Genomic DNA, 27,060 nt, shown 5'->3' with positions numbered 1-27,060 from the left:
TACAACAATAATAATCTTGAAATTAGAAAGTTTTTGTTCTTGACTTTGACAGTAATGGGGAAAAAATCTGGTGCTGAAAATCCATCTGGCTGGATTTACAAAGAGAATCAGGAAAAATATCAGAGGGAAGATAGGCAGATGTTCTAAAAATACAGATGGAAGCTTTGGAAAGAGAGGAAAGAATAAGAAGAGCTTTGGCATCTTGAAAAGTGACTAGGCATAGAAGAACTAAGACAATAAAATTTGTTTTATTCATAGCTGGCCCCATATTTCAGTGCTGGGCCACAGTGCCACTGTGCTGGGCAGGAAAAGGTGAATGGTTTGACCTTCTTTCCTTCTATCCCTAAAGCTCTTGGAGTTAACAGCCTTTACCAGAGCCCTCCCTGAGTCAGCAAGGTGTGACCAGAGCTGTTCCTGAGCTTTCACCTCAAGTATGGATCATTTTCATCAATAACTCTGGTAATTTTGCTGCATTTGCTAAAATACTGGGACATCCACTGCTTTTAAAGAGAAGCAGTCAGTGTGTTTGCATACAGGCTGCCCTGTGAGATGAAATTTTGGGTTGTGTGACTCACTTCTTTTACTAGAGTCAGGATTTCTCACTGTGGTCCTTTCTCATGGGGCTCTACAGAATATATTTCAAGGAAATCTTCAAACTGCAGCTGCTTTATTTGAAATAGTAGCACCATCTAGAGGACTAAATTCTTGTTCCTTCGGTTAACATCACTCAGGACAAATGTAATTTCATTTTCACAGAGTTTGTAGGATACAACCAAAGAAAACTGACACAGGATTTGAAATAAGTGCTTGAAAAAAAGCCAGAATTTTAACTGGCAATAATTGGAATCTAATGCCTCTGGTGGACAAGGAAGCCACAGAAGGTGTTTACAGTAGGTGTGTTCAGTTTCATATCTCTAGATGCCACTCAAGGCTTCATTATGCTCCATTCTGAACATGGCAAAAGACAATCCACATGCAAAACAAGCACAGCTGAGTAGGCCAGACAAGCTGAGACAGTGAAATGATTTATTATTTAAACTACTAAGAATAAACATAGAAAGGAGCTGACCAGAAAAACACAGTTGTCTCCATGCTTTGTGTGCCATGGCAAATTTATGCTTGGAAGGACACCAGGATTATGATATAGCTGGAAAACATTCATGAGTTTTCTGTTTTCCCTGGGAGGAATCCATTTTTCATAATTACCAGCCTGGGTAGAGACCTAATCCATTGCTTAAAGTCCATCCTGATTTACATCAAGAGCCTGTCCAGAAGGGTTGATCACTGCCCTGGGTGACCTGAACACATCCTACACCTCTGCCTTCCTGCCCCTTCCTGCTCCAAAAAGATCACAAAGACTGCAAAGGACTTCTTAAAACCAGAAATGCTGAAAACATACATGAGAATGATGCTGTGGTTAAGGATATAAATGCCCTATATTTGTGGGATAGGGTGGTGCTGGTGAGGGTTTTGGCATTTCTAAAATCCCTTAATCTTCTCTGGGAAGCAAACAAAATTATCCCACTCTTTTACAGAGAGTTATTACCAAGCTCTCAGAATTTCCAGCTAAATCATCACTTCAGTTCCTGCAATGGGCACAGATTTATGAGGAGGTTCAGCTTGGCAGTGACTCCAACTCAGCAAGTGTTTATCCTTTAGGAGTAGCTCTGCCAGGACCAGCACCTTTCTGTCTGAGGAGGGGCATGGCCTTGCAATAAATTATCTTTATTTGGGTTGTTTTGTGGAGGTTCTGCTCACCTTGATACATTTCCCAGGTCTTGAAAAAGTCTTTTAGTTTGGAGTTTGTGTATTTATTTCACACAGAACAAGGTTAGAAGCAGCACATGGCTCCTGTGCTGTTCTTTGAGGCTTGTAAGTGGTAAAAATGTCTTCTCACAGTTATTAATTACATTAATTTGTGTCTACACTTAATAGGAGATGATCAGGTTGGACAACTGTATATAAATATATATATATATATATATAACCCCCAGCTCCCAATAACCACAGTAGAACTGGAGCAAGAGAAATGGAGGGTGTTGGTGTATTCACCTCCCATCAGAGGGTGACAGCTGTAATTAGCAATGAATGCAAAAGTGTGTGGGGTGGAGATAGCAGGAAGGGGTGAGCTGGGCTGAGCTCCCCAGGGAGGTGAAAAGGGATGCATGAACATGTGGAAAAACAAAAACACAATCTCAGTATTGACAGCATTTCCAAGCCTGAGATGCAAGTGGTCAAATCAGCCATGGAAACTGAGCTGCTGTGCCTTTCAAACTCCAGTAATTCCTGAGTTATTGAGAAAAACACAGGCCCTGCCTCAAAACCTTGGAGCCACACATCCTGTTGTTCATGTGCCCTCTGCCACAGCTGCACTGGACTCTGAGTAGCCCCTGTCCTAATGAAACACAAATGTTATCCCTTCTGAGGCAGGGCCCACAAGAAGACACGTGTAGGGCTGTCCCCTGGCCCCAGGACAGCCCCTGTCCCTCTGATGCCACTGTCCTGCTTTGCTGCCTCTGCTCAAATTAATGGCACACAAGCAGATTTATTTGCCAAACACCAGCTCATTCTGTCCCTCTTCTGTGGCCTGGATATCAGAGTCACTCAAAGATCTTTGCTGGAGACCTCAATACTCAGCTACTCAATACCCCAAACCCCACTAGGTGTGTGCTCAGCAGGTGCTGCTGTGCTACAAAACACAGGGGATCCTGCCAACCCTCCAGCTTCAAGGGACAAAGCCACTGCACTCAGCTTCTGAGGCTTGAAGTTTTCAGAATCCCATCAACAGGAATTTTACAGTGTTTTTGTTCAAAATGTTGTGGTAAATATTCCAAACTCAAAAAAAATTCCATTAAAAATCCCAGGCAAGCTGGGGATCAGGCAGTGTCTTGGGTATTTGAGAGCAGCTTGCAGGCCTTAGAAAGAACCCTCTAGCAGTGAAAGATGCTTCTTACAAGTCTCCATGTGTGCTCCATTGGGCACAGACATGGATTTACCAGGCCTGGGGAGGAAGAGGATTTAATTGATGCTGCCAGATGCAGCACAGACACCCTGGGTCTGCTTCATGTGGTTCTAGGGCTCTGGAGTGCTTCCCATCACCCACACCATGCAGGCTGGAATTCCTTTTCACTCTGGAGAAAATATGGACCAGTTTCTTCTACAGCAGATGTTCATCTTCAAATATATGGTGGGGAGCACTTATTTCTCTAGGAAGGAGGAGAAATCAACCAGCTGGACTTCTCCTCCTGCTGTTTGTGATGCTGTGGCTCCATCTCCATGAGGAGCATTCCCTGATTCTGTGAGCAGGGATGAGTGGGCATGAGGAGATGCCAACATTCACAGGATCATTGAGGTTTTTCAGGCTCCATCATCACCCAGAGCTGTGTTCCTCAGTCACTGCTATAATCAGCCTCTAAAATCAACATTTTAGTCACCTGGATGTTGGTATGAAAGGTGGAATTGCTGTGTCAGGCAGCAGGAGCAGCTCCCAATTACAGGAACTGGAGGAAATGTCCGACTCACTGGGCCAGAAAGAGCAGTTTCCAGCCATGTCACCACATCCAAGTCACTTCTTTCCAAGCTGACAGAGGAGGTTTAACCCAGGCAGTTCCTCTTTTTCCAGAGGAGAATGCAGATGATGAACCCCCCAGGGAAAAGGGAGCCTCAGTTCCTGTTAGTCAGAGGGGGAAGGCCTGGGGTGTTTCATGGGCAAAGAGGAACTCACAAGGAACACAACATTCCTCATCACCAGATACAGAAGTTTAGGGCTGGAAATAGGTGAAGTTTTCTCTAGAGGATGATTTGCAAGGACAGATAGAAACAGCTGTTTTTGAAATATGTGCTGAATAACTGAAAACTGAGAGAGGAGATGATTTGCATAATAAAAAGGATTTTAATTAGAATGATGGGTTGAAACTGAGGCAGGGAAAATATAACCTGAAAAGATGCTGGGGCACATATGATACACATCTGCCCAAAGAATTCCCTTTGGAATCACTGGAAGTTTCCAACACCAGCCCATGGATGCAGATTTATCCAGTGCTTTCCTGACTGCAGCAACGAGGCACCTGCAGGTTTTAGAGTTCTTGTTTCAGGGACCCAGAGCATCTGAGGGTTTATTTCAACTGGTAGATGTTCACCTTCAATTCTGCTTCATTTATTTGCTAGAAAGTACTTGACAAAAAGTGGAAAGTTTGTTATAACTCCTGAGCCTTTCATATGCTGCTGCTGCAGCTGATGCAAAGTTTAGCTCTCAGTTTAAGGCCTCATAGTGGGTGAATTTCTGTTCCCCTCATGTTTTTTACAGGTCTAAACAGGTCTTTGGAGAGGGAATGGAAATGAACCATTCTCTGGATTTAGATGGATGAGACAGATAAAAATATCTCCGTTCTAAAAAGGGAGGTTTGATATTTTTAAAAATCAAATGGCTGAACCATTAGTTCAACCTGAATTTCTTATAGCATGAAAGCATGAATTTCTTATAGCATTAATTTCTTATAGCATGAAAGCTCCTTCCAAGTTTTGGTGCTCAGCCTCCAAAAAACTACTTGAGTCAAGCAGTGGCAGCACAAACTTGAGCCAAAAAAAATGCAGCATTGAGGTGGGGCCACGCTTTCCTCATGTGTATTCCTTGAGGCATTTTCATGTTGCCTCATTCCCCAGCACTGCTCAGCATTAGCAGAAACTCTGCACCACAACTGAAGATTCCCAAACTCAGCCTGAAACAGCTGCAGAGCAGCCCTGACCTAGTTGGGAGTGTGAGCACAGCAGCCAAGAGAGGTCTGTGCTTTGGGAGACCTCTCTGAGCTGGGATGTGTCACACAGGAGATTTGGCTCCCTCAGCCAAGAGCCAATTTCAGGAAAAAGGGCTTCTCTCCTCTTAAAACTGGTTTTATTTTATCCTCCAAAGGTTTTATGGCTTTGTGAACCTCCCCCCTGGCTGTGCCCAGCCTGGGACCCACAGCACCAGCAGCAGGACATGCTCACAGGACAGGGACAGGAGCAGCCACCACCCTGCACATCTGCACCTGCACATCTGTGCAGTGAGGGTTGGTGAAAGACTCTGTAGGTTTGGGCTGCTAGTTTTTGCCTCAGGAGTGGTAGGAGACACTGAGAACAGCACAAATGCAGGAAAACACACTGGGGAAAAGTAACAAACCCATTCTTCCCATTGCTTATCATGCTTAGGGACTCCTGACACTTTGCCAAGAGAAGGGATAACTGTGTCCTGAAGTCTAACATGGATGCCACTTACATAAACTGGATTTTTACTGCTCTTATTTCAACTTAATCATGGCTGAGCCCACCCCTGCCTAGGGAATTGACAGATGTGGGAATTAGATGTAGGTGCAAGGGTGGGGAGAGAGTATAATAAGGGAGGAAGGGAGGCAACTTTGGGATTTTGGGTTGGGGAGAGTGGGTAGAAGCTGAGAGATAGGATCAGGCTTTACTCTGCTTTTCTGTTCTCTTAATGTGAGCCTTGGCCAGGATGCAGCAGGACACTTCTCAAGTGCAGAATAAAAATGCTTCTCTTCCCTTCTCTAGAAAGGAAAGCAACAGCAGAGCCAGACTGAGGAGCATCATGAGTGGAGCTGCTCTCTGTGCTGAGCAGGACTCTCAGGGCAGCAGCTGGAACTGAGTGCAGCAAGTGTAATATGGAGAATAGGAAATTATTAGGATCACAATTTTTTACCCAAGCAGAAGGAATAACCTGCACAGTGCCACAGTTGCAGGGAATATATTTGTGATGGATGCTCCAGCAAACCTTCTCCATCCCCTCGTGCATGGGACTGTTCTTTTCTGTCAGGGATCTTTGGGAATCAGATCTCCAGGCATGGGTTCTGTGCAGAAATAAATCACAGCATTGCTAAAGAGCTGTGACTTGTCCCTGCAGCCCAGACTGCACCAACTGGTAAGTGATATCCCAGTGTTTTCCTGGAATGATTTCCCACAAGGCTGTCTCCTGGTAGGTGACAGTCACACACTTGCAGGCTAATTCATTTTCCTCTTGCTCAGCTGCATAAAGCTGCCTCTTATCTTGCAATTCATGAGCATGATGTATAAATATTTGCAAGTGCTACTCAGCTGTCTGGAGAGGTGTGAAAAGCTCTCTGTGTATCAGCACACACAGGTGATCCCAGGACAAGTTTAACTCTGAGGGGAGGGGTGAGGAGAGCACAGTGAAAAATCATGGAAGACTCCTGTGAATCAATTAAACACTAAGCTCAGGGGAAATGGGCTGCTACTGGTATGCTCAGTGTTTTAATTCTCCTATTTGGGATTATTTTTAAGAAGCTTGGGGAATGGAATGATGACAAGAAGTAATTTGCAATTGTTCTTGATGTTACCCAAAGTCAAAAATGCATTTAGGTAGTGGCTTTTCCCCTTAATGACTCTGTTGGGGCACTGAAAATCATGGAATTAAATATGAAGTCTGAATAACTTCTAATGTGAGTTTGCCTGGGATGGTGTCCTGTATCAGCAGAGGAGCAAATGCAGCTCTGACTCGCTGATGTCAGATGGAAGATCTCCAAATGCTCATTCTCTCCCATCTGGGATTTCCTTCTTCTTGTTCATTTTGGTTTCTACTGAGTCTAACACTTGCTAGGAAAACAAAATAATGGCACAGAGGGCTTTGCTGCTTATTTGTGCTGCACAGAATGGCCAAAGCTGGATTTTTTTTGAGTAATTTTTAATAGGAGATGCATGTTATTAGTGTTCTTGATGATTATGGCATCTCTTCAGTAGCTGAAGCAGGTGGTGACTGCTGTAAAACTCTATAAAATGGTCATGATAGAGCCTCTTGCAAAACCCTCCATGGCTCCTGAAAAATGCTGCCTTGTCAGAAACATCAGGGTGGAGCAGGGAACAAAAAGGATGAGCAGGTTAATGATTAAAACTGAAAGAAAATATTTGCACAGATGTGACTGACTGTATCTCTGCCTCTCATTTCCTGGCTCTGAGTCTGTCTTCAGGCTCACAGCACCCCAAAATTCTGCTTTTGGCTCCCTAAATTTGAGAGCTGCAGAGGGAAGGGTTCAGGGCTCTGCCTGTTCTCAGAGCAGGAGGGAGGGAGTGGAGCTGCTGTGTGTGAGCTGCTCACAGCTCCTGCACCTTTCCTTGGGCAGGTGGGGAGCAGGGCTCTGCCTCTCTTGCAGCTTGTCCCAGTTTTCCCTCTCTGGAAAACTGCCACAAGAGTATAAATAGACCTTGCTGCTAGGTCCTGTGTTCTGCTAAATCACACAGATCTGGCTGCTTTCACATATAGTGGCTTTCTAAATTCAAAGTTCTGCTTGCTGCCAAATTCATTTTCTCTCCTCAGCAAAAGGATTTCTGTTACTGTGGTTGATCAGAGGTAAAGCAGGAATCCTCAAATGCACCTTCACCCAAATTTCCTCTGGCTTTGCCTACTTCCATCCTCAGAGTGATTTCAATTAAACAGTTTCTCACAGCTTGTGTTGAGAACCAAGCTGGTGCTGTCCCAGGCAGAGGGGATGGCAGGATCCAGTCCTAATTCCAGCTCCTTACACCAGCTAAAAGACCATCAAAGCAGCTCCTCTGGGCTGTCACAGTTTGGCTCAGGATGTGAACAACATTTCCTGGCACAGGGTTTGGAGCAGAGCAGGGATTTGTGTCAGGCAGAGCTGGATGTGTGCTCAGCACCTCCAACCAAAGGGATCCCCAGTGCCAAATCCAGCCAGCCTGGGCACAGCCCCTCTCCCCACGCAGCTCCTGGGGAGCTGATTCATTACCAGGAACTGTGCAGTGCTCCTGGCATTTCACACAAGGTCTGAGACAAATGGAACACCCAGCAGACCTGTTTGTAAAGGTGCTTTATGTACAGGAGGAGCTTACCTTAAGTTTGTAGATGTATTTTAATGCTATAATTTTTGGATTAAAATGTCTATGTTGTAGTATCCAAAGATATTTTGGTTTTACTTCCAAATTTTGATCTACCTCCTACCAAAAAAAACACAACCCAAACTTGACTTTTTTTTGCCCTTGTCTACAGCTGAAAAAAAGATTCCTGTTTTACTGCCTACATAGTTTCTCTTAAACTCCCATCTAATAATTAAGTCAAGATCAGCAGCTGTAAATACACCTTGCAGGTCTGACTGCAAAGACACAGGAGTTTTTCACATCCTATTTCTGGTGATAATGCAGAGATTCTATAAAAAGAGCAGAGGAACTTATGGTCACTCCCCTGATATGTCCCAGACCAGAATTCTGCATTCACCATTGCTCAACAGCTCCAAAGACAAAAAGCTGAAAAAAGTTATTACCTGTCACAGGGATGTGAAACCCAACTGTGTTCCCACAGCCCCTGTGGGGACATATTTACTAAAAACTTTTAGATAGGGAAAAATTTAAACACACTGGCCACCTTTTCCCTGACAGCACTGTGAAAGTATAAAATTTTCTAACATAGTTTGCACATTTTTGAAATAACAGCAAAAATTTTTGCTTGCTGGAGTACTTAGGATAATTTCCTTGTTTTTGCCTTCTACCTTCTGAGTAGGTCCATGCTTTATAATAAACTGAGCATGACATAAAGGTGTCATTTACAACCCAAATGCAGGTGCATAACCATTTTCCTTTGCAAGCAGCGTGTAAACTGCAGAGCAGCCATCATCTGAGATACTCCACTGCTGCCATGAAGTCACCTGTGAGCAACCCAGCTTTAGCAACACTGCAGTGTGTAATTACTGCCCGTGTGTCATCCCATTTTGGCAGCTCTCAAGTCAGGAGGTGTTGCCTGGCCAGTTTCTCCCTGCTCCCTAATTTCAGAGGGAGCAAACCCCGGTCGGCGCTTCCCCGGCTCTGCTTCCCAGCTGAGCACCCTGGATGCCTGCAGAAGGGGGGTTTGGTGTTTTTGGGCTGGTCTGGAGGCTGGATGTGGTTCTGCTCCTCTGGCAGATGAGTTTTGGGTGTTGGCAGTGGGACCCTGATTTGGTTTTGCCGCCCGGATCCGCCGACATGGATGTGCTGTGAGCAGGGTGAGTGCTCTGGGCTGGGACAGAGGGAAATCTCCAGGGATAAAGGTGGAACCCATCCTTCACACAGACAGTGTGTTTCTGCTCTGCTTGTCTCTGTTTTTTAGTCTGTAAATGGTTCTCCTGAGCGTGGGCCAAGAGTGGAGAAGGACAGGCCTGATTTAATTTGTGTTTGTCAGTCTGGAACACTGTTGCACTTCCTAATTCCCGTGCCAAGGGGATCCAAAATATAATATCATACAGGCAAAGCTTTAATACATTCATCATCTTCCACCAAAAGTTTCAGCTACTGTAGTGACCACTGAAACTCAAAAATAAGTTACAAAATAAGTTCTTTCAACTCAGAAAAACTCTTTTTATTTAATTCAGAAATAGGCAGGTAAATAATCTCAAATAATTTTTCCTCAGGGGAAACTGCTGTTTGTAGAGTTTTTTTTAATTTTTGTTCGGAGAAAACTTCATAGGAAAGTAAAAATTTCTCACCAACAAGAGCTTTTTTGGTAGCACCTGAAGTCTATGAATGCCCCTCAAAAGTTTAAAAATCTTACAGGGAGATTAAGCTTTTTCTACCAAGTGTAGCTTTCTGGTGATATGACTCATAAATAATGCAGAATAGTCAGAATGAAGTTTTATCAGCTTTCCCCTCGGGGAGGGGATTTATTTTTTATGGGCAGGTAAGAATGAGGTTGTAGGTGCTGGGAAGTGTCATGGTCTGTTCTGAGGAGTCTGTGAACGAAGCAGCTCTTGGAATTCACTTCTCCTCCTCTGCCCCCAGGGAAGGGGAGCCCTTTGTGCCACAACATCACAGCTGAGGGTTTCTTCTGATTTGTAGGATTCCTTCTTTAGCCACTTCATATAAACTGCTGCTCAGATATAGAGATATGTGTGATTTTTCTTGTTCTCAGATAAGCAGAAGGTGAGTATGTGATAATGTGTAGCAGTGGCAGAATCCCATTCACCATCACAGATAAATTCCATTTTCTTACCCCCAGCACACTGGAGGTCAGATACCAACTCCTCATATTGCTTTTAAAGTAATTCTTAATACTTTAAATCAATGCAGGGGTTTTGTCTTGCTGGCCACTTCAAATAAGCCACTTCTCTGGTGGCCTGTAAGTGACAATTAAGGAGATAATAGAAATAGTTACAACCAAAGACAACACTCTGTATCAGGTTACATAAACTACACTGCTTAGATCTGACACTTTTCAGGTTGCTGCACTATTTTTCTCTCTATGTCAGAGATTACAGAAAATGATAGTGCACTGGAAGCTGCTGATGAAAGCCCAGCTTAGTTTTGATCTCAGCACACAATTAATTGTGATTAGAAATGAAGCAGACGCTACCTCAGCACGGTAACAAGGTTCTCCTGCCGTGGTGCCTGCAGTTATTTACTTGGGCAGGCTGAGAGCTCATTTTAAATAGATTTTTTTTTTTTTTTTTTGGCTGGGATCACATCTCTGCTTTTGAAAGCTATTCCCTCTGTATTTAAGGAAATCTGTCCTCTTTTTTGTTCCCAAATTGCTTCCTTGCATCACTGATGGTTCAGCAGTCCTTCATCACCCAGTACAACTTCAGGGCTATTTTTGATTATTTCCCACCTCTCCTCAGAGGTGCAGCCTGCTCTCGAGTCACTGCTAAAATCTCTGTGTTAAAAACCGACTGCACATGGGGCTTGGAGCTGCTGCCCTTGCAGGAAGGTGTTGCCATCTCTGAGCAGCTCCAGCAGCACTCACAAACAAGAGGAATTTAGGAATTTAACCTTGGTATCCTCCAGCTCTTCATTCTACTCTCCCTCCCCTCTGACTCCACACCCCACCCAGCTGCGCCCTTCTCAACTTGGCAACTCCTTTTGTTGACTTTTGGACTTTTTAGTCTGTTCCCAACTATTATCTTCCTTTAAAGCCACTTATTTTGTGAAGCTCTTTAATGTCCATCACCATCCATTTATGCCAAGTATCCCATTTGCTTCTCCCTCAGGATGGGAGATGTCTTTGCCCACACACTGCTTTGTATTCTTTAAGTACTTGGGAAGAAGTAAATAGCAGAATTATTTATGAACTAAGCAAGACAACAGTCATTTGTTTTAGCTGTGTTTAGACTAGATGTTTATCAGTGTATTCACTGACACAACATCTGTCTGGGGACTGTGAGTGGCTTTTCCAGTGGCACAGGCAAAACCCCTGTTCCCACCTCCACTGTGTCATCTCCATATTCAGCTCTTCTCTGCATTTACTAAAAGCTGTGGTGTACTTTGTATGCAAGTAAAAATATTTTTCCCCTTATAAATTATTTCTATGAAAGCTGTGATATGAATTCGTAGGGAATTCATCCAAACTAGGAATGTTTCCTAGTGTGAACACACCTGTCAATGGTAGCAAACACAATAAAAATTGATCTTCATGCCTGTTTCTTCAGCCAGCTTTTGCAAGGTAAGGAGTCCTTTCCAATATTTCAAATTCCTATTCCATAGAGTGCCAAGAGATTGCAGCTGCACTTAGGAGTGTTTGGACCCTGTAAATTCTCAGTTCTCTGTACTTGGGATTGAAAATTGCCATAATTAAACATTTGTTGTTTATGCATTAATAGACTTTCACTCAAATACCAGGGTATTTGATATTCTTGGCTCCTCTCTCATACCAGGTGTCATGTCTTTTCAAACACTCTGAACAATCTGCTTTCTGTATCTTGATACTCCCATAATGAAGGAATCCTGGTGCTAAGGCACAGTGACAGCACTGTGACAGGAGCAGAAAGTTTGTGTGTGTACATTTGTCACATTAAGGAAAGTGGAGTAGGAGGGGGGAAAATGTGCAGTTGGTTTTGTTCAAACTTTGCAGGCAAATTATTTTTATCATTTGTCCTTGGGTATGGAGGCCACTCCCCTGATTTCCTTGGGAATGGATCCCTGACCTCATAAATCTCCCTGGGTGTACCTTCAGTGAATTTTAATGTATCCTGAATTCACCTTCTTGCTTTCAAATTATCCTGGGTCATTTAAAATGATGCCCTTGAGTATTAGATTGAGAAACATGGAGATGGTTATTCATTATTCCTTACAGAATTCACACTGTGGGTGTTCCCAGGCAGGTAACATGCATCAAGATCTTTTTGTGTCATGTGCTGGTGGCCATTTCCATCCAGCAGAACCATGGGGTTTTTTTCTTTTTCCTGAGGAAATGTTGGAAAATCACCAGGACACAAATCCTGGATGTTATCCATGTGATAATTTAGTCAAGCTCACCTTGGGCATCATTTTCAGTCTGCTGCTTCTACTGTTCCAATGAAAACTTGAATTTTTCTTTGTTCTTTTCACATCTGGAACCTTTATCCATTTTCTGTGGCACAGATCTTCCTGGAATTCGCTTTTCTGATGTTATCTTGGTCAAGAGCAGACTGCTCAGATTAACTGTAAAGATGCCCAACTTTAGGGCTACTTATAAAAGTCATCGTGCTCTTTCTGCTTCTCTAAATAACACACTGTCATTGTGACTGACAGGCTCCTTTCAGTTTAATTTAGGCACAGGCTTGAATTTATGGTTCTCCTGGTACCACTTTTGATGGCACTTTTCACAGAGTGAAATTTAATGACTCATGTGTGTAACCCCCCCAGATTTGACACATGAAATGGTGGGGGTGTGTGCTTAACAGCTGAAAAATGAGAAATGTTGGGGGGAAAAAAGAATCAATATTTGTGTGTTTACATGTGAAGAGACTGTAAACACACAATTGGGTAATTTGGTCACCACACTTCCTTCAAAGGAACAGGAGTCAAGTAACTGGTGTCTCTCTACTGCAGAAACATGATTAAAGACAACAACGAAATTGTTCCACTAATGGGCAAGAAAACAAACCCACCTGGAATTCCCCCTGCAAACCAGCAAGAGAAAAAGGTGACTGAAGGCACTCCCACCAAGAAAAGGTAGGATTCCAGCTCAGTGTAAACCACTAGAACTCCCTGCTTTATCTCCTCCTGGAGATCTTTGTACTAAAATACCACCAACATCTTTGTTCTTTGTAACCTCACAAGAATCTAATCTACCGATGGTTAATGTTTGATATAAAGTGATCTTTTTTGAAGAGATCACATGGAAGAACACGCCAGGTTTTATGTAAGAGATGCTGGCCTGAAAAAAGGGAGCATTTCAAGCTTAGCCTCACATGGAAAATGTGACAGATTATGGGGAGGCAGGAGGTTTGAAAAATCCCATCACAAACAGAAACCTAAATTCACTCTATTTTTCATTAGTCTGATTAATGACACTTTTCTGCTCTTTTATAAAATATTCACTTTCATTCATAATTGATATTAGCGAATTAATAAAGGGATAGAGGGTTTGTATTTAATATGAGTATGTATTTAATATAAACTGTAATTCCTGCCTGATACTATAAAGTCAACTAAGTTACTGTAGACTGAGGATGAATTTTCATTCATAAACTTTTTATTCTGGATAATTACTGGTTATGATGGCGATTTCTGAAACTCTGAAGGCCTGGCCAGTTGTGGCTGTTCTGACATTTATAATTCTCAATAATCAGAGGAATCACTTTACACAGGAATGGTGCCATTTGAGCTCCACTGCCTGGGTGGTCCAATTTGTCTTTTTGCCATTAAATTCAATAAGAGAAGCTCTTTGGTGGCATATGGGGGGAGACAAGGTGTCTGAACACCTCATGATACACCCAGCACTTCAAAAAGGGCCAATTCCATGGCAGATTGTGGAGTTATAGGAATATTGCCAAAGCCAAGCCCTCAATTACTTAACTCCCATCTCCCATTCATTGTGGCCTCAGGAACAGTAACCTTGGGGTTTTTCCCACCTCCCAACCCAGAGCTCAGGGGTGTGGCTGGCAGCATTCCTGCAACACACAGCACAGATCACGTGGATTTTTAAAATATTCCATTAATTATATGTTCCGATGCTGTTTCATCCTGTTCCTTCAAAACTCTCCCTCCACTGCCCCACCAGCTCTGCTCTCTCTCCCAGGGTGGCGTTTCTCACTCTTCAGCGTGAACTGGCAATATTCAATTTCTTCAAATTGTGCCATTCCCTGCTGGAAGCCCCGGGAATTTGGGTGGGCTAAGTGTGTAATTAAGCACAGGAAATCCGGGGGGCAGGCGGGGAAGGTGTGGGCAGAGATTTGGCCACGTCAGCACCGGGATATTCGATGGCACCTTGATTTGCACGGTGGCTTTTGGGGTGTTTTTACCCCCCAAACCAGGAGAGGTGAGGTCTGTCAGCCCTCAAACAGGGATCCCTTCCAGCTGCTGCACAGCTGTTGGATGCCAGAATTAACCCCTGGATCACCGAGCCATGAGAGGAGCTCAGTGCTGCTGTTTTTAGCAAATACCAGCAGGTTATTCACTCCTAATAATACACTGTGTTTTACCATCAATGCAAGTAATTCACTCCAACAAGTTTTTTTTTCTGGGGATGATGCAGTTAGAAAAAGAAATGCCCTATGGACAAACCCATAAATATTAGGTGAATTGGAAAGGTTTTCCAGGTGACTTCTGCAACATTTTAGAAATGTAATGTTTCTGAACAGCAGCCCCTGTGGGAGTTGCTGCATCCAACACTGAAACTCCTCTTGCTGTGGTGAGCTCTAGCAATGTTTTACTGCCATCCAAAACCAAGCCATTGATTTTTGCCTCTCAAGTCTGAGGCTTTTAAAAGGTGAAATCTTTCTTTACTTATCACTTTTCCTGTGTTATTCCACATTTTATTTCTTTTCACTATTCATCAATTTATATAATTATTTATAGGGAAAACTTAAATGTCATGCAAGCAAGAGGACACATTCAGCCCTGGCTGGTGGAAATGCCTGATGTCACTGAACTTGTGGCCTTTCAAACTTTCTGATTTAATCACTATCACTTCTAATGGATTTGAAATGATCCATCCTGATGGCTCCCGGCTGGAATAGCAGGAACTGGGATTTAAAAAATGGCATTTTTGTGTGTCTGGGCAGTGACAGGAGCTGGGTGCAAGGCAGGTTTAGAGATTGCTGCTCACACAGACAGGATCTGATGCCATGTGTTCTAAAAATACCTTGGGAATTTTGCCCATCTGCCAGCCTGGAAGAGCTGGGCACAGGCTGGATCCCCTCAGGGGAAAGCAGACGAGCCTCTGCTCCAGCTCAGGTTTAATGCCAGGAGAGATAAATTGTCAAGCTTGCCCTTGGTAGCTCTTTCCTTGGTTTATGGTTGGGCTTGGCATTTATCACTGATATTTTTTTAATGCACTGTCTCCAACAGTTCCCACTTTTTCCTGGAGATTGATGGTTTTGAGAGCAATGCCACTCCCAGCAACACTTCTCCCCCCGTGTTTTCCAAGCCGATGGATTCAAATATTCGCCCGTGGTAAGTCACAGATGCACAAGAAAAGGTCCTGCTGCAAACAGAGCTATTGTCATCCCAGCAGCTTCCCCTTCTTCTCCTTGGGCCCCAGTGTCAGGATTTCACTTCATTTTCATAGCTTTGGTCACTTCAAAGACAGAACTTCACTGCAGATTTATCTTTGCTTTTATCTGCTGCTGTCATTTCCATGGAATAAATCAAGCTTCAGATCTGAATAAATTTAAAATAAGTTGTTTTTTTTTAATCTTAGCCTCTTATTTATGATGCATTAGAACAAATTCCATGCTCTCATTTGGGTGTTTTCTGCTGTGTGAAGGCCACAGCCTAATTTAGAACCCTGTTCCCAGCTGGCTGCTGACGTCTTCCCTCTATTGCTCATTAACAATCAAACGTGGAAATGCTGAATCTGAAATATTTAAAGCAGCCATTTATGCTGAATGAATAGAGGAAAAAATATGACTGGGAAGAATACACTTAATTTTAAAAAAATATGTGGGGTGCTAACAGCCATTAATTATGAGTAAGGGAAATATGCCACAAATTTGACACAGGTCCAGAATGGCCAAAGGTTTTTGGGTCTGAGGTTGTCTGGTCAGCTTTTAGGAATTGGCTGACAGGCTGATTTTGGTTTCAGAGGAGAGGTGTCCAAATTTCTCCCTCTCATTCAGGAAGTGACCTGCACATGTCACCACATTACTCAGCTTTCTGCAGAGAAGAGAAGGGATAAGAATGGACTCAGAGCTCCCAGTTTTATTTCAAAGAGAAGGGAATACCTGCAGAGCAGTGCTGTCCATGCATCTGTTTTAACAATAATTAATAGCTCAGGTTCCCTAAATTATTAACCTGAGGTAGTCCATTCAATCTGAACCTCAGTGAAAACAAAAATACAAGAAAGAAACTAATTTATCCTAATTTTTCTAAATTAGATCATCTTCTAGGACTGTACAGCAATTACAAAATATCAATGCCATTGAAAATCTTTTAAATAGATCACCTGAATATTTATTTAGGGCCCAGTCCTCAATTTTTTTCATGCAAATCAGCCACTAAACACTCCTGAATTGCTTACAGTGTTCTGTGTAGTAAATTTTTAGGTAAATCTTTCACTGTGGGTTAGCTACTGCTACTGATTTAGCACTTGTTTTGTGCCAGATGACAAATTGAGCATGTGAAAAGGAAGAGTGTAAGCTTCAAGCATTCAGGGTGATGTATAAAAAGCAGTAGTCATTAAAAAAAAAAAAAAAAAGAAAAGTTCCCACGGTTTCAGGATCTATAGTGAAATAATATAATCAAACACAAAGCAGATTGCTTTCCTAATGTGATCTTTTAAAAATACAATAAATTCCTGAGTGAGTCTCTTCATTTTTATCACTTTAAAATCCTTGTGGGAGATAAAATGATAGAATTAAAAGGCCAGTGTCAAATTGGGCTAATTTAAGCTCTGGTGTACTCTGTCCCACCATGCAATTTGCCAAAATACCTGCTAATATCTCAGCACATTTGCTTCCCTTTCTTTGCAGTGCATCTGGAAATGGGGAGGACATGGATTCCCCACAGTCTCTTCAGGATGATGCCACTGAGTACAGCCCTAACGTGGACAGCTGTGGGTGAGTGGAGACACAAATATTTCTCAGAGTATTTTCAACTGATTAAATCTGTGGTAGGGTAGATATTACCTACTTTTCCTGCCATGTTTTAGGAAAAAAAAAAAAAAGGTCATGTGCATGCATGCCTTTCTGATCCTTCAATAATTTAATGTTGAAATAAACAACTCTAATCTCTCAATTTTCATGTTTAGTGGGAGGATTCTTTATATATAATGTTATATATAAGTTTTTTAAATGGCGGTGCAGGACCTACACACCACAATCAGGCATGCAGTATTTCTGCTTGGGGGGAAATATGAAATCATTCTTTTTGCAGCATAAAGGATGATCAGAAAGTGGTGGAAGGTGTGAGGTTAAGAATTCTCTTCTGCTGTGAGAGCAGCACCAGGTAACCTCAGCTCTGCAGTCAGTTGTGGCAGAGCAAAGAAATGTTTCTCAGCCTTTACTCTAGAAGAATGAATAAATTGATAAAGCCACAAAATACTTGAAAAATGTGCTGTTTTTAATCAAGCACCCTCTCAGCAGCCCAGTTACCTGCAGATAAGCAATGTGAGAAATGTGAGAAATGTTCTGAGCTGTCCATGGAAGCGGGGCCAGCTCGAGCAGTCTGGGGAGAGCAATTGCATTTGGTTTTACTCTTCTTAAAAAAAATTAAAATAAACCAGCAATTTCATGCTTGTTTCTCACAATTCAGTGCTAACACATCCCAAGGCCCTGAGCTGAGGGGTGCCAGGAAGAAGCTGAAGAGGAACCTGTTCAGGGCAGTGTCCGAGGGGAACGTGGAGGAGCTGCAGCTGCTGCTGGCAGAGCTGAAGGAGAGATCGAGCTCCTGCACCACCCTGCCCGTGCCAGGTGAGCTCTGCAGGCACCTGGGGCAGGGCTGCCTGCTCTTCTGGCAGCTCAGCTGCTGCCTAAACCTGGGGAATGTCTTTATTTCCCTGGGAATTTAGGAGTTACGGCACCGGGATGTGCAACAGGAAAACCAAGGTTGCCTTGGTGGCCAAGAACAAAGTAAGCAGGATGGAGTAATGGTTGGCAAATGGTTTGTGTTCATCTGTGTCCTTCAGGTTTCAACCCTAATGAGCAGAAGTTTAATAAATAACAGCGGTCTGATCTCAAAATTCACTCTTGCAGATTACCTGATGAAAAAGTTCACAGCTTCAGACACTGGCAAAACGTGCCTGATGAAAGCTCTGCTGAACATCAACGAGAACACAAACGAGATAGTGAATGTGCTCCTGTCCTTTGCAGAGGAAAATGGCATTTTGGAGAGATTTATCAATGCAGCTTACACAGAAGAGGCATATAAAGGTATTGCCATCTGATAGCAGTTTCAGGTGCATGGTTAAACATAACCTCCATACAATAATGATGGTTTTTAAATCCCTTGAACCAACTTTTATTCATTATCACTGGTGCCATCCTTTTGTGAAATATCATTAATGTTTCAGAGTGTGCTTGAGAGACTCAGCCCTAAATTCCTGTGTCTGCTTTTTCAGGTCAGACAGCTCTAAATATTGCCATTGAGAGGAGACAGTATGAAATCACCCAGAGCCTCATAGAAAAAGGAGCTGATGTCAATGCTCATGCCCAGGGTATTTTCTTTAATCCCAAACACAAGCATGAAGGCTTTTATTTTGGTAAGTGGAATTGAGATATTTCTGGAAAAGTTAAGGAATACCCAAAACTTCCATAAAACAAGAGCTTAGTCCGGTACAGTCTATATATAAATATGCTTTCATATATTAAGATGGTTAACACAAAATTTTCTGTTCTGGTTTGAAAGCTTGAAATAAAACATGACCACTTGTTGCATTTTTGTGATTCTGTAGGTGAGACTGCACTGGCTTTAGCAGCATGTACCAACCAGCCAGACATAATTGAGCTGTTAATGGCCAATGCCAGGACCAATATTTCCTCTCAGGATTCCAGAGGAAACAATATCCTCCATGCATTAGTTACAGTGGCAGAGGACTCCAAAACACAGAATGACTTTGTGATCAGAATGTACAACATGATTCTGCTGAAAAGTAAAGACAGAAATCTGGAAACAACCAAGAATAAGGAGGGTTTGACACCACTGCAATTATCTGCAAAAACTGGCAAATTAGAGGTGGGTGTGATTTCAGTAGCAACTAAGAGCATCTTGTGCTCTGACACATCTTTTTCCAGGCTGGTTATGCTGTTTTGTATCAGTATTTGGTGAGCTAATTTTGTTCAGAACACAAATTTCCATTGCATTGTTTTTATTCTTCAAGGTTTTTCTGTAACTCACTCCCTCTGCTTAGAATGAGCCTTCTGTTGTACAGAAATTCTGTATTTACCACTAAACAATTTCAGAAAACTCACTAGAACTGCTCTGTTGTACTGCTGTAGAATTTGGTTTGTATAAATCAACTGCAATGTCAAGAATTGACAATGGGATGATTTAGAAAGTAACTAAGTTAAAGAAAGGTGTAAATGAACACGTGGAAAATTGTGCTTTCATCCTTTAGAAAAATATCTCTGACAGAAAATCTGAGGGCATTAAAACCACAACTTATTTTTTAGAGGTTATTCACCCCAAGCACCCTTCACTGAATAACACAATTACAGGTACATTAAATTGCACAACTGCACAAAATGTTATAGGTGAAAGATGGGGGTTTGGGCAAGGATATTCATGTGCTTTCTCCTTTCCCATGAACAACACAGCTGCTGACAAATGATCTGTTCATGTTTTAGATTCTGAAATACATCCTGAGCAGAGAGATCAGAGAGAAGCCAAACAGGAGCCTGTCAAGAAAATTCACAGACTGGGCTTATGGTCCTGTTCAGTCTTCTCTGTATGATCTGACAGAGCTGGATACCACTGCTGACAACTCAGTGCTGGAAATCATTGTCTATAATACAAATATTGGTGTAAGTTGCCTATTTTTATATCAAATATATATATTTTTTTCATACCAGTACCCCCATTTTAGATGTGCCAGCTTTGCACACAGCTGAATTACTTGTGAACAGTAATTTTTGATTGTCAGTTCTTGTGTTTGAAGTAAAATAAATTTTATGCTGCTGCACAAGGCCAGCTGTAAGCAAATATGCATTTAGGGTTTTTTTTGGGAGTATCTTTTCCTGTATTGTGCATTAATTTGACTTAGGAATATAAATATAACCAAGCTGCTCAGACCAAATACACTTTACTTACCAGGTTTGCATTTTAGGTGTTTAAGAGTGTTTGATTTACAAAGCCAGGATTTTACATTTGCTTAATTCAAATCCTGCCACAAAACTTCCACAGGGAGCAGGACCAGGAGTTCACAGGAGAGTTTTAGCTCATAATTCACCAAGCAGGGAGTGGCAGCTCATCCCAGCAGGAGGAGGAATTGTCCCTTTGTCCCCTCAGGGTGGTCTGGCACATCCCTGAGCACAGAGGTGTTTCTAGAGCAGCAAGGATAACATGGAATGAAATACATGAAATTCACACCTAAAATTGATTTTTCTTACAGGCAGCAAATTAAAATATTTAATTTTAATTTAATTTTTTTTAATTTTTATTTTTTTCTCCTCAGAACCGTCATGAAATGCTGACTTTGGAGCCTCTTAACTCACTCCTGAGGATGAAATGGAAGAAGTTTGCACGGCACATGTTTTTCATGTCCTGCTGTTTTTATTTCCTGTACAATGTAACACTAACTTTGGTTTCCTACCACAGGCCTAATGAAAATGAAGTGAGTTCAGCAGCTGAATCTCAGCAAATTTTACTGACTTAGAAAGCAGTAGTATTTCCTGAATTGTATTGAAAATGCTAAAACAAGAGCAAATATTGGAATATCTGGATATAGAGAGAGTCCATGTTCTCCCACATCAGTGTGGGAACATCAGATTTTGTAGAAATTGCCTAAAATATAAATACATGCTACAAAGACTCTGAAATTTCTAAAGGTGGGAAGAGGATATTTTATTTTTCCTTTCAGAAAGAAGCTTCTGGTATTTCAAGCACCTCTGTCAGGGGGCTGATTGTGTAAACACATCAAGAAAATTCTCCCTGGGAGGGAAGAAATTGTGAACCCAGAGAGTTGCAGGTGTGAGAGTTTCTGTTGCTTTGCCTTTTACCCTGCAGGGGTGGAATTGAGATTTTCCTTCTGGATTTGTCTTGCAGGCTCCTCCTTATCCACTGGCTCTGACCCGAGGAGTGGGGTGGCTGCAGTTATCAGGACAGGTGATGGTTATGTTAGGAGCAATATTTTTAGCCATAAAAGAGGTAAGATTTTATTTTTTTTTTTCCAAAGTAACAAGTATACAGCTAATTTGTAAAGAATTTCTCTTTATGGATATGCTTCTCTTCTTGTAAAGAACTTCTCTAAATTTATGGACATGCTGCTGCTGATATTGGCAGATACATGGAGTATCTTTGATATGTGTAATTTTCAAATCTTGGGCTTATTCAGAATGACCCTGGTTATATATTGGAGTACAACTGTGAAACAAATATAAGGATATTTGCTTTTCAAATTGTCAATGAAGAGATCTGATATTTGTATAATATCAGTATTGACCAATTGTTGGCATTCAGGACAAAAGAATTGCAAGTTGTATTGGAAAATAAATTCCATTCTATAACTTTTCCATGTACTGTAAGTAATTAAAAACACTAACTTAAATTATTCCGGAGATGACAGAATTTTAAACTTTGAATTTACAACCCTATAAAAAATTAATTCAAGAAGCTGCCATGTCTTATCACTGGATGGATTAGTTGACAAAACCAGCTAAATTCTTTTGAAAAAACAGATTTTGAGGTCTGTTTTCTTTTCCACCATGCCTGCATTTTCTGTTTCTGCCTGCACAGAGTGTTGCCATCTTCCTGCTCAGGCCCTCAGACCTGCACTCCATCCTCTCTGATGCTTGGTTCCACTTTGCCTTGTAAGTTTGACCTGTATATATATAATTTTTTTCTACTAGATATAAAATTCTCTATCTCATGGTCACAGAAAATGTGCTCCTGTAATAGATATTCACTTTTTTTGCCCTCAAAATGATAATTTTTAGAGGGATGGATGTAAGTTTACCTTCAGCTTTTCTGTAACACAAACTATTGGTTGCACTGTCAGTAACAATGCCAGGGTTGATGTGCATGGAGTGGATTTTTCCCACCTGCCAGTGTCTTCCCTGTTTGTGGAAAATATGAAATGATTCTATGAATTCCTTAAGCTAAAGCTTTAATTAAATGTCTTCTAGGATATATAAGGATTCTTAATGTCTCTGTCAGCAAAATCTGTTTTGAGCAGCTGTTTTGGGGAGAAGAGTTTACAAAAATTAAGCTATAATAAATATAACCCTTATATGTTAATGTACTTATCACTTGCACTGACCTATTTTATCATTAAATTATAATCCAATTTCATGGGGAGAATAAAAAAGCAGCCTGAAATTACAAATTAAACCAAAAGAGCAAAGAAATCTTGTTTTCGTGTATTTCCATTCTGTTGTTGTTTTTTGTGCTAGTAATTTCTCTTTTACATATATGTTTGTTTTTTAACAGTTTTATACAAGCTTTGCTTGTGATCTTCTCTGTCTTTTTGTACTTGTTTTCCTACAAAGAACACCTGGTGTGTCTTGTTTTGGCAATGGCCCTTGGCTGGGCCAATATGCTCTATTTCACCAGAGGTTTCCAGTCCATGGGCATTTACAGTGTGATGATTCAAAAGGCAAGTTTTTCTTTTGTTTTACCTGCCTGATGATACCCCATTGTTCTACAATCCATACCAAGTATATTCAGCAATTATATGTATTTTGTAGTTCATTTTGAAATGTCTTATTTCCAGTTTTTATGCATTATTTCAGCAGAACGTGCTGTTTGTCCTTCTGCAACAGCAGGAACTAGTCTGTGTCTTAATACTGACATTTTTATTACATTAAATATGTGAGTAGCTTGTGTTTTTTCCAGCTAATTTAGTTCTGCAATTTAATTGTATCATAATCTGCAATGTCTGTACTGTGCAGAATTAGTCACTCTCAGAGAACACACCAGTCTTGAGATAAAAAAAAAAAATCAGACCTTTGGGTTTTTTTGCTCAAGGAAATCAGTGTGATGCTTTAGTGTGTGCCTCACCTGTATCCCTGCAGAATTCAAAAGCACAAAACCCGTTCTGAATTTTAATTTATCAACTGTTTCCTTCCATTTTCAGGTCATCCTGCAAGATGTGATCAAGTTTTTAGTTGTCTATATCGTGTTTTTGCTGGGATTTGGCGTAGGTAAATATTACTGGAGAAAAGCACTGATGCTCTGTGTGAGTAAAAATTTTAGCATTATTATGAGTAAGAGCCCTGTTTTCATGAGAGCTCATGCTGGGGTTTCTTCTGGATGTTAAGTTTAGATAAGAGCAGATAAGCAGATGAGCCATTTGCCTTGGTTTCAAATCTCTGGAATTTCCTTGGGATGGGGGCTCTTTCTGCTCCCTGGAGCTGTCACCTGCCTGCTCTGTGTGGCTCTGGCTCTCTCCAGCAGCTTGAATTCTTTGGGGTGAAATGCCCTGTGCTCCTAAATAATGATTGTGACTGGAATTTCCTTGTGCTTTCTTCTCAGCTCTGGCTGCCCTGATTGAGACGTGCCAGGAGGGTGGGGAGTGCCATTCCAACAGCAGCCTGGGACCTGTCCTGATGGATCTTTTCAAGCTCACCCTGGGGCTGGGTGACCTGGAGATCCAGCAGAATTCCAAGTACCCTGTCCTGTTCCTCCTGCTCCTCATAACTTTTGTTGTGCTGACTTTTGTTCTTCTCTTGAACATGCTGATTGCTTTAATGGGAGAAACCGTGGAGGATATTTCTAAGGAGAGTGAGCACATCTGGAAACTCCAGGTTTGTTTGGGAGGTGCTTGGGCTAAAACTCTCATAAAGATAATCCTCATCTGGTTTTGTGTGTGAATAATAGAAATAAATAATTCCAGTGTGAGAAAAATTGAAATAACTTTGGAATTAAAGTCCTAAAGATGATATCATGGCTTGGATTTCCAGCCCATGCACTGTCATGACTTTCATTCCCCTGGATAAGTCACAGGACACATATTTCACTGTTTTTCCAGCAATCTGAATCCCTATTTACACAAATTGTCAGTGATTTGCTGTTTTTGGTGTTGGCTGTGGGTGGAGGCTTGACCTGTTATGAACTGCAAACTGTGCGTGCTGTGAAATCAGACCATGGATAACCATTCTAATTTTATCCTTTACTGCTAATAGAGAGCCAGGACTATTTTGGAATTTGAAAAATTCTTGCCAAAATGCCTGAGGAAAAAATTCCAGCTGGGAGAACGGTGTAAAGTGGCTGAAAATGACACCAGGGTGTGTTTAAGGTAAAGCAAAGCTGGAATAATGTGCTATCAAATCTGCTCTCTTAATGCTGCTTCAAGGTTATTTCTCCTCAAAACCCTCTTTAAAATATTTCTATTATCACTAAAAATTGTGCTGGATGCATATTTGGTAAGAAAGCAGATTTTCATCTTCATATGTTTTTACTGTAGAAGCATCAAATCTGCTTGCAGTAAATGTCACTTTATCATAATCTCCTTTGAATGTCAACTTAAAAGCCATCACAGTAAAATTGATTGGTAATTGGTGATTACCATACGAAAGAACTGTGCTGTTTAATGAAAAATACTTAAATATTTCAAGACTGTACTAACAATGTGTGAAATTATGAAGTAGTCTTGGTATTATTTTCACTTTCATATAGTGCCTGAGAGTGCAAAAGACATTCAGGCTTTTAGTGCCAGCAAAGCAGGTGGAAAAGTGTGACAATGCCAGGAAGGAATAAAGGGGGAAGATCAGTGGCTGGGGGATAATGCATGGTGATAACACAATTTATGTGCAATGCAAACAGGATTAATGAAGTGAAATGGACCGAGTGGAAAACCCATGTTTCATTTATTAATGAAGATCCAGGACCAACAGGTACCGTGGAATTTTATGACACCCTATTTGCAGAATCTTTTCTCCTTAGAAATGCCTTTTGATACAGTTTTATCCCTTTAAAAATATCAACTCTTATATTAAACCACACATTATTGCTAGAGAAACTAATGGTTAATATGGCAATGGTGTAAAATTACTTTTAAAGACTTGGAGAGAGAGTTGGTGACAAACAAGTTTTGTAACATATGTATTGGATGACATCAGTGTTGGCCAGGAAATCCAAGACATCCATCTGCTGCCAGGGCAGGAGTGTCCTGCAGAAATGAGCTCCCTCTGGGGTGAAAAATTTCTGTGGAAGATATGGTAGCAAACTGAGAGCTTGCTGTTTAAATAAAATACATGTTTTTAACAACTAAAAACAAAGGTGCACAACTCTGATCTTACCTATACAGTTCCTACCATATCCTGTTTTGTTTACAATGCATTTTTTTGCAGATCCAAGCAAAATTCAAGATAATTCAAGAACTAATAGCAAAAACACCTTGAATACGTTTGAAGAAATGGATGATTTGCCTGAAACTTCTGTTTAGTTGTGCTGTGCTTGACCTGTGGCTCTTCTGAAGGTTAAAAAGCATCAGCAGTGGGTGCTGAAAGCTTTGTGGCTGTTTTGGACAGCTGTAGCCAGCTGGAACACACAAACTTTCAGTGACACAGTCTGATGGCTTGAACCCATTTATTCAGAGCAGCTGAGCTGAAATAAATGGGATTATTCCACTGGGTCAGTTCTGAGCCTCTCAAACTGTTGCTGTCCAAGTTTGCCTGATGCTCCTCAAACTTGGCTTGAGATGTTTAACTGGATAAAAAAGGTCAAATGTGAGATATTTCTTTCTTTTGTGGAAAATTAAGGTCATCTTGATCTGGCTTTTTGAATCTCTAACTCATGAGAAACTCAATTTGTACAGTGAAAAAAATAAGTTCTTGTTGTGGAGAAAAGCAAAGCATTTCAGTTCTGATGATGACTACATGAAGTATGTTATTTTGAAATAACAAAGTTCTGGGTACATTTGCAGCTTTTGCATTGACTGTCAGTGTTACTGGAGGCTTTGTCCCATAAATTGGAAAAAGCTTCCTCAGGTCCCAGTGGCTTTGCCTGATCTGTTTTACTCTGTGCAGTCCCCAGGGTGTAATTGGAGTTTATTGCTGTTTATTTATTGCTGTGTGTCTGTGTCTCCCCATGAAATAACAGGGCAGAAATATAATTCCTGGTGGAGGAGATTCATTCCAGTCACAACATTACTTCTCCTCCTTGGCTTTTCCATGTTGTTGCATCTTCCTACATAAAAAGTTATGACACTGGAAGTTCTTCTGAATTAATTTTTGCATTCAGCCCCTTCAGAAAAATCAGAAGTCAGTATTTCTTCCCAAGGTGAACAAAATCAGTTCAATGCAATGCAATTTTTTAAATTCAGACAACTCCATAATGCATTTCTGTAGCTCTTATTTCACTACTTGTGATGACCAAATACTATGAATTATATTTTTAGTTTTCTATTCTATGTGTGTGTATATAAGGAGAAACATTTGTTCTGGGTACTTTTAAATTTCAATGAACATGTGTCTCCAGTGTCATGGCTTTTCATCAGAATTATTCATGTGGTGCCTGTTTTAAAGGTGCTATTTTAGGTGAGACTCAGGAGAACTCAGTTCTGTGTTTGAATGATAATAAGAATTGCATTGGATTTTGCAGCTGTGGGCAAAATGATCCAAAAGACTTTCTTAAGACAGAAGAGAACGTGAGGGAGCCCTGCAGTGGGAAGGATAATGCAAAATATTTACAGGGATGGTGAGTGGGGCCCTGCAGCCCAGCCAGCCTCCAACAGATGCTGTGTCCTGAATTTCCAACCCTGGCTGGATGGATGGGATCCCCAGGAAAGCTCAGCTGTGTGCTGGCAGGGCTCAGGATTGGAGGGAAGGACATTTGTGTACCCACAGCCCTGGTCACACCCAGCACTGTTTGGCTTCCTCAGGAGATGTGAGAAGAAAAATTCCTGTGATCTCGCAATGTTTGATCTCTGCTGGTTCATTTTGCACCAAAGCTGCCAGAGAAGGACTTTGCTTCAGGTCTGCTTGGATCCTTTCAGTGCCAGTTTTTGTACAAAAAGGAAAAAAAAAAAAATACCTCTTCACACACACTCAGGAACAGGCT

At 41.4% G+C, this 27,060-nt stretch overlaps 1 protein-coding gene across 1 annotated transcript; it reads left to right on the top strand.

Annotated features, from left to right (window-relative positions):
- Positions 1-811: 811 nt before the first annotated feature.
- On the top strand, positions 812-26,843 carry TRPV3 (transient receptor potential cation channel subfamily V member 3). Its single transcript, XM_079325371.1, has 18 exons — positions 812-890; positions 12,793-12,915; positions 15,256-15,360; positions 16,878-16,964; positions 17,659-17,816; positions 18,099-18,275; positions 18,464-18,604; positions 18,797-19,077; positions 19,689-19,865; positions 20,516-20,674; positions 21,106-21,207; positions 21,796-21,869; positions 22,489-22,654; positions 23,135-23,201; positions 23,533-23,804; positions 24,183-24,295; positions 24,823-24,893; positions 25,350-26,843. Exons 2-18 carry the CDS (start codon positions 12,797-12,799, stop codon positions 25,442-25,444), a joined length of 2,364 nt encoding a protein of 787 aa, XP_079181497.1. The 5' UTR covers positions 812-890; positions 12,793-12,796; the 3' UTR covers positions 25,445-26,843.
- Positions 26,844-27,060: the final 217 nt, after the last annotated feature.

The sequence above is a fragment of the Erithacus rubecula genome, assembly GCF_903797595.1.
Source record: "Erithacus rubecula genome assembly, chromosome: 22".
Lineage (NCBI taxonomy): Eukaryota > Metazoa > Chordata > Aves > Passeriformes > Muscicapidae > Erithacus > Erithacus rubecula.
The sequence above is the reverse complement of the archived record's forward strand: the minus strand, read 5'-3'. Positions and strand labels throughout refer to the sequence as shown.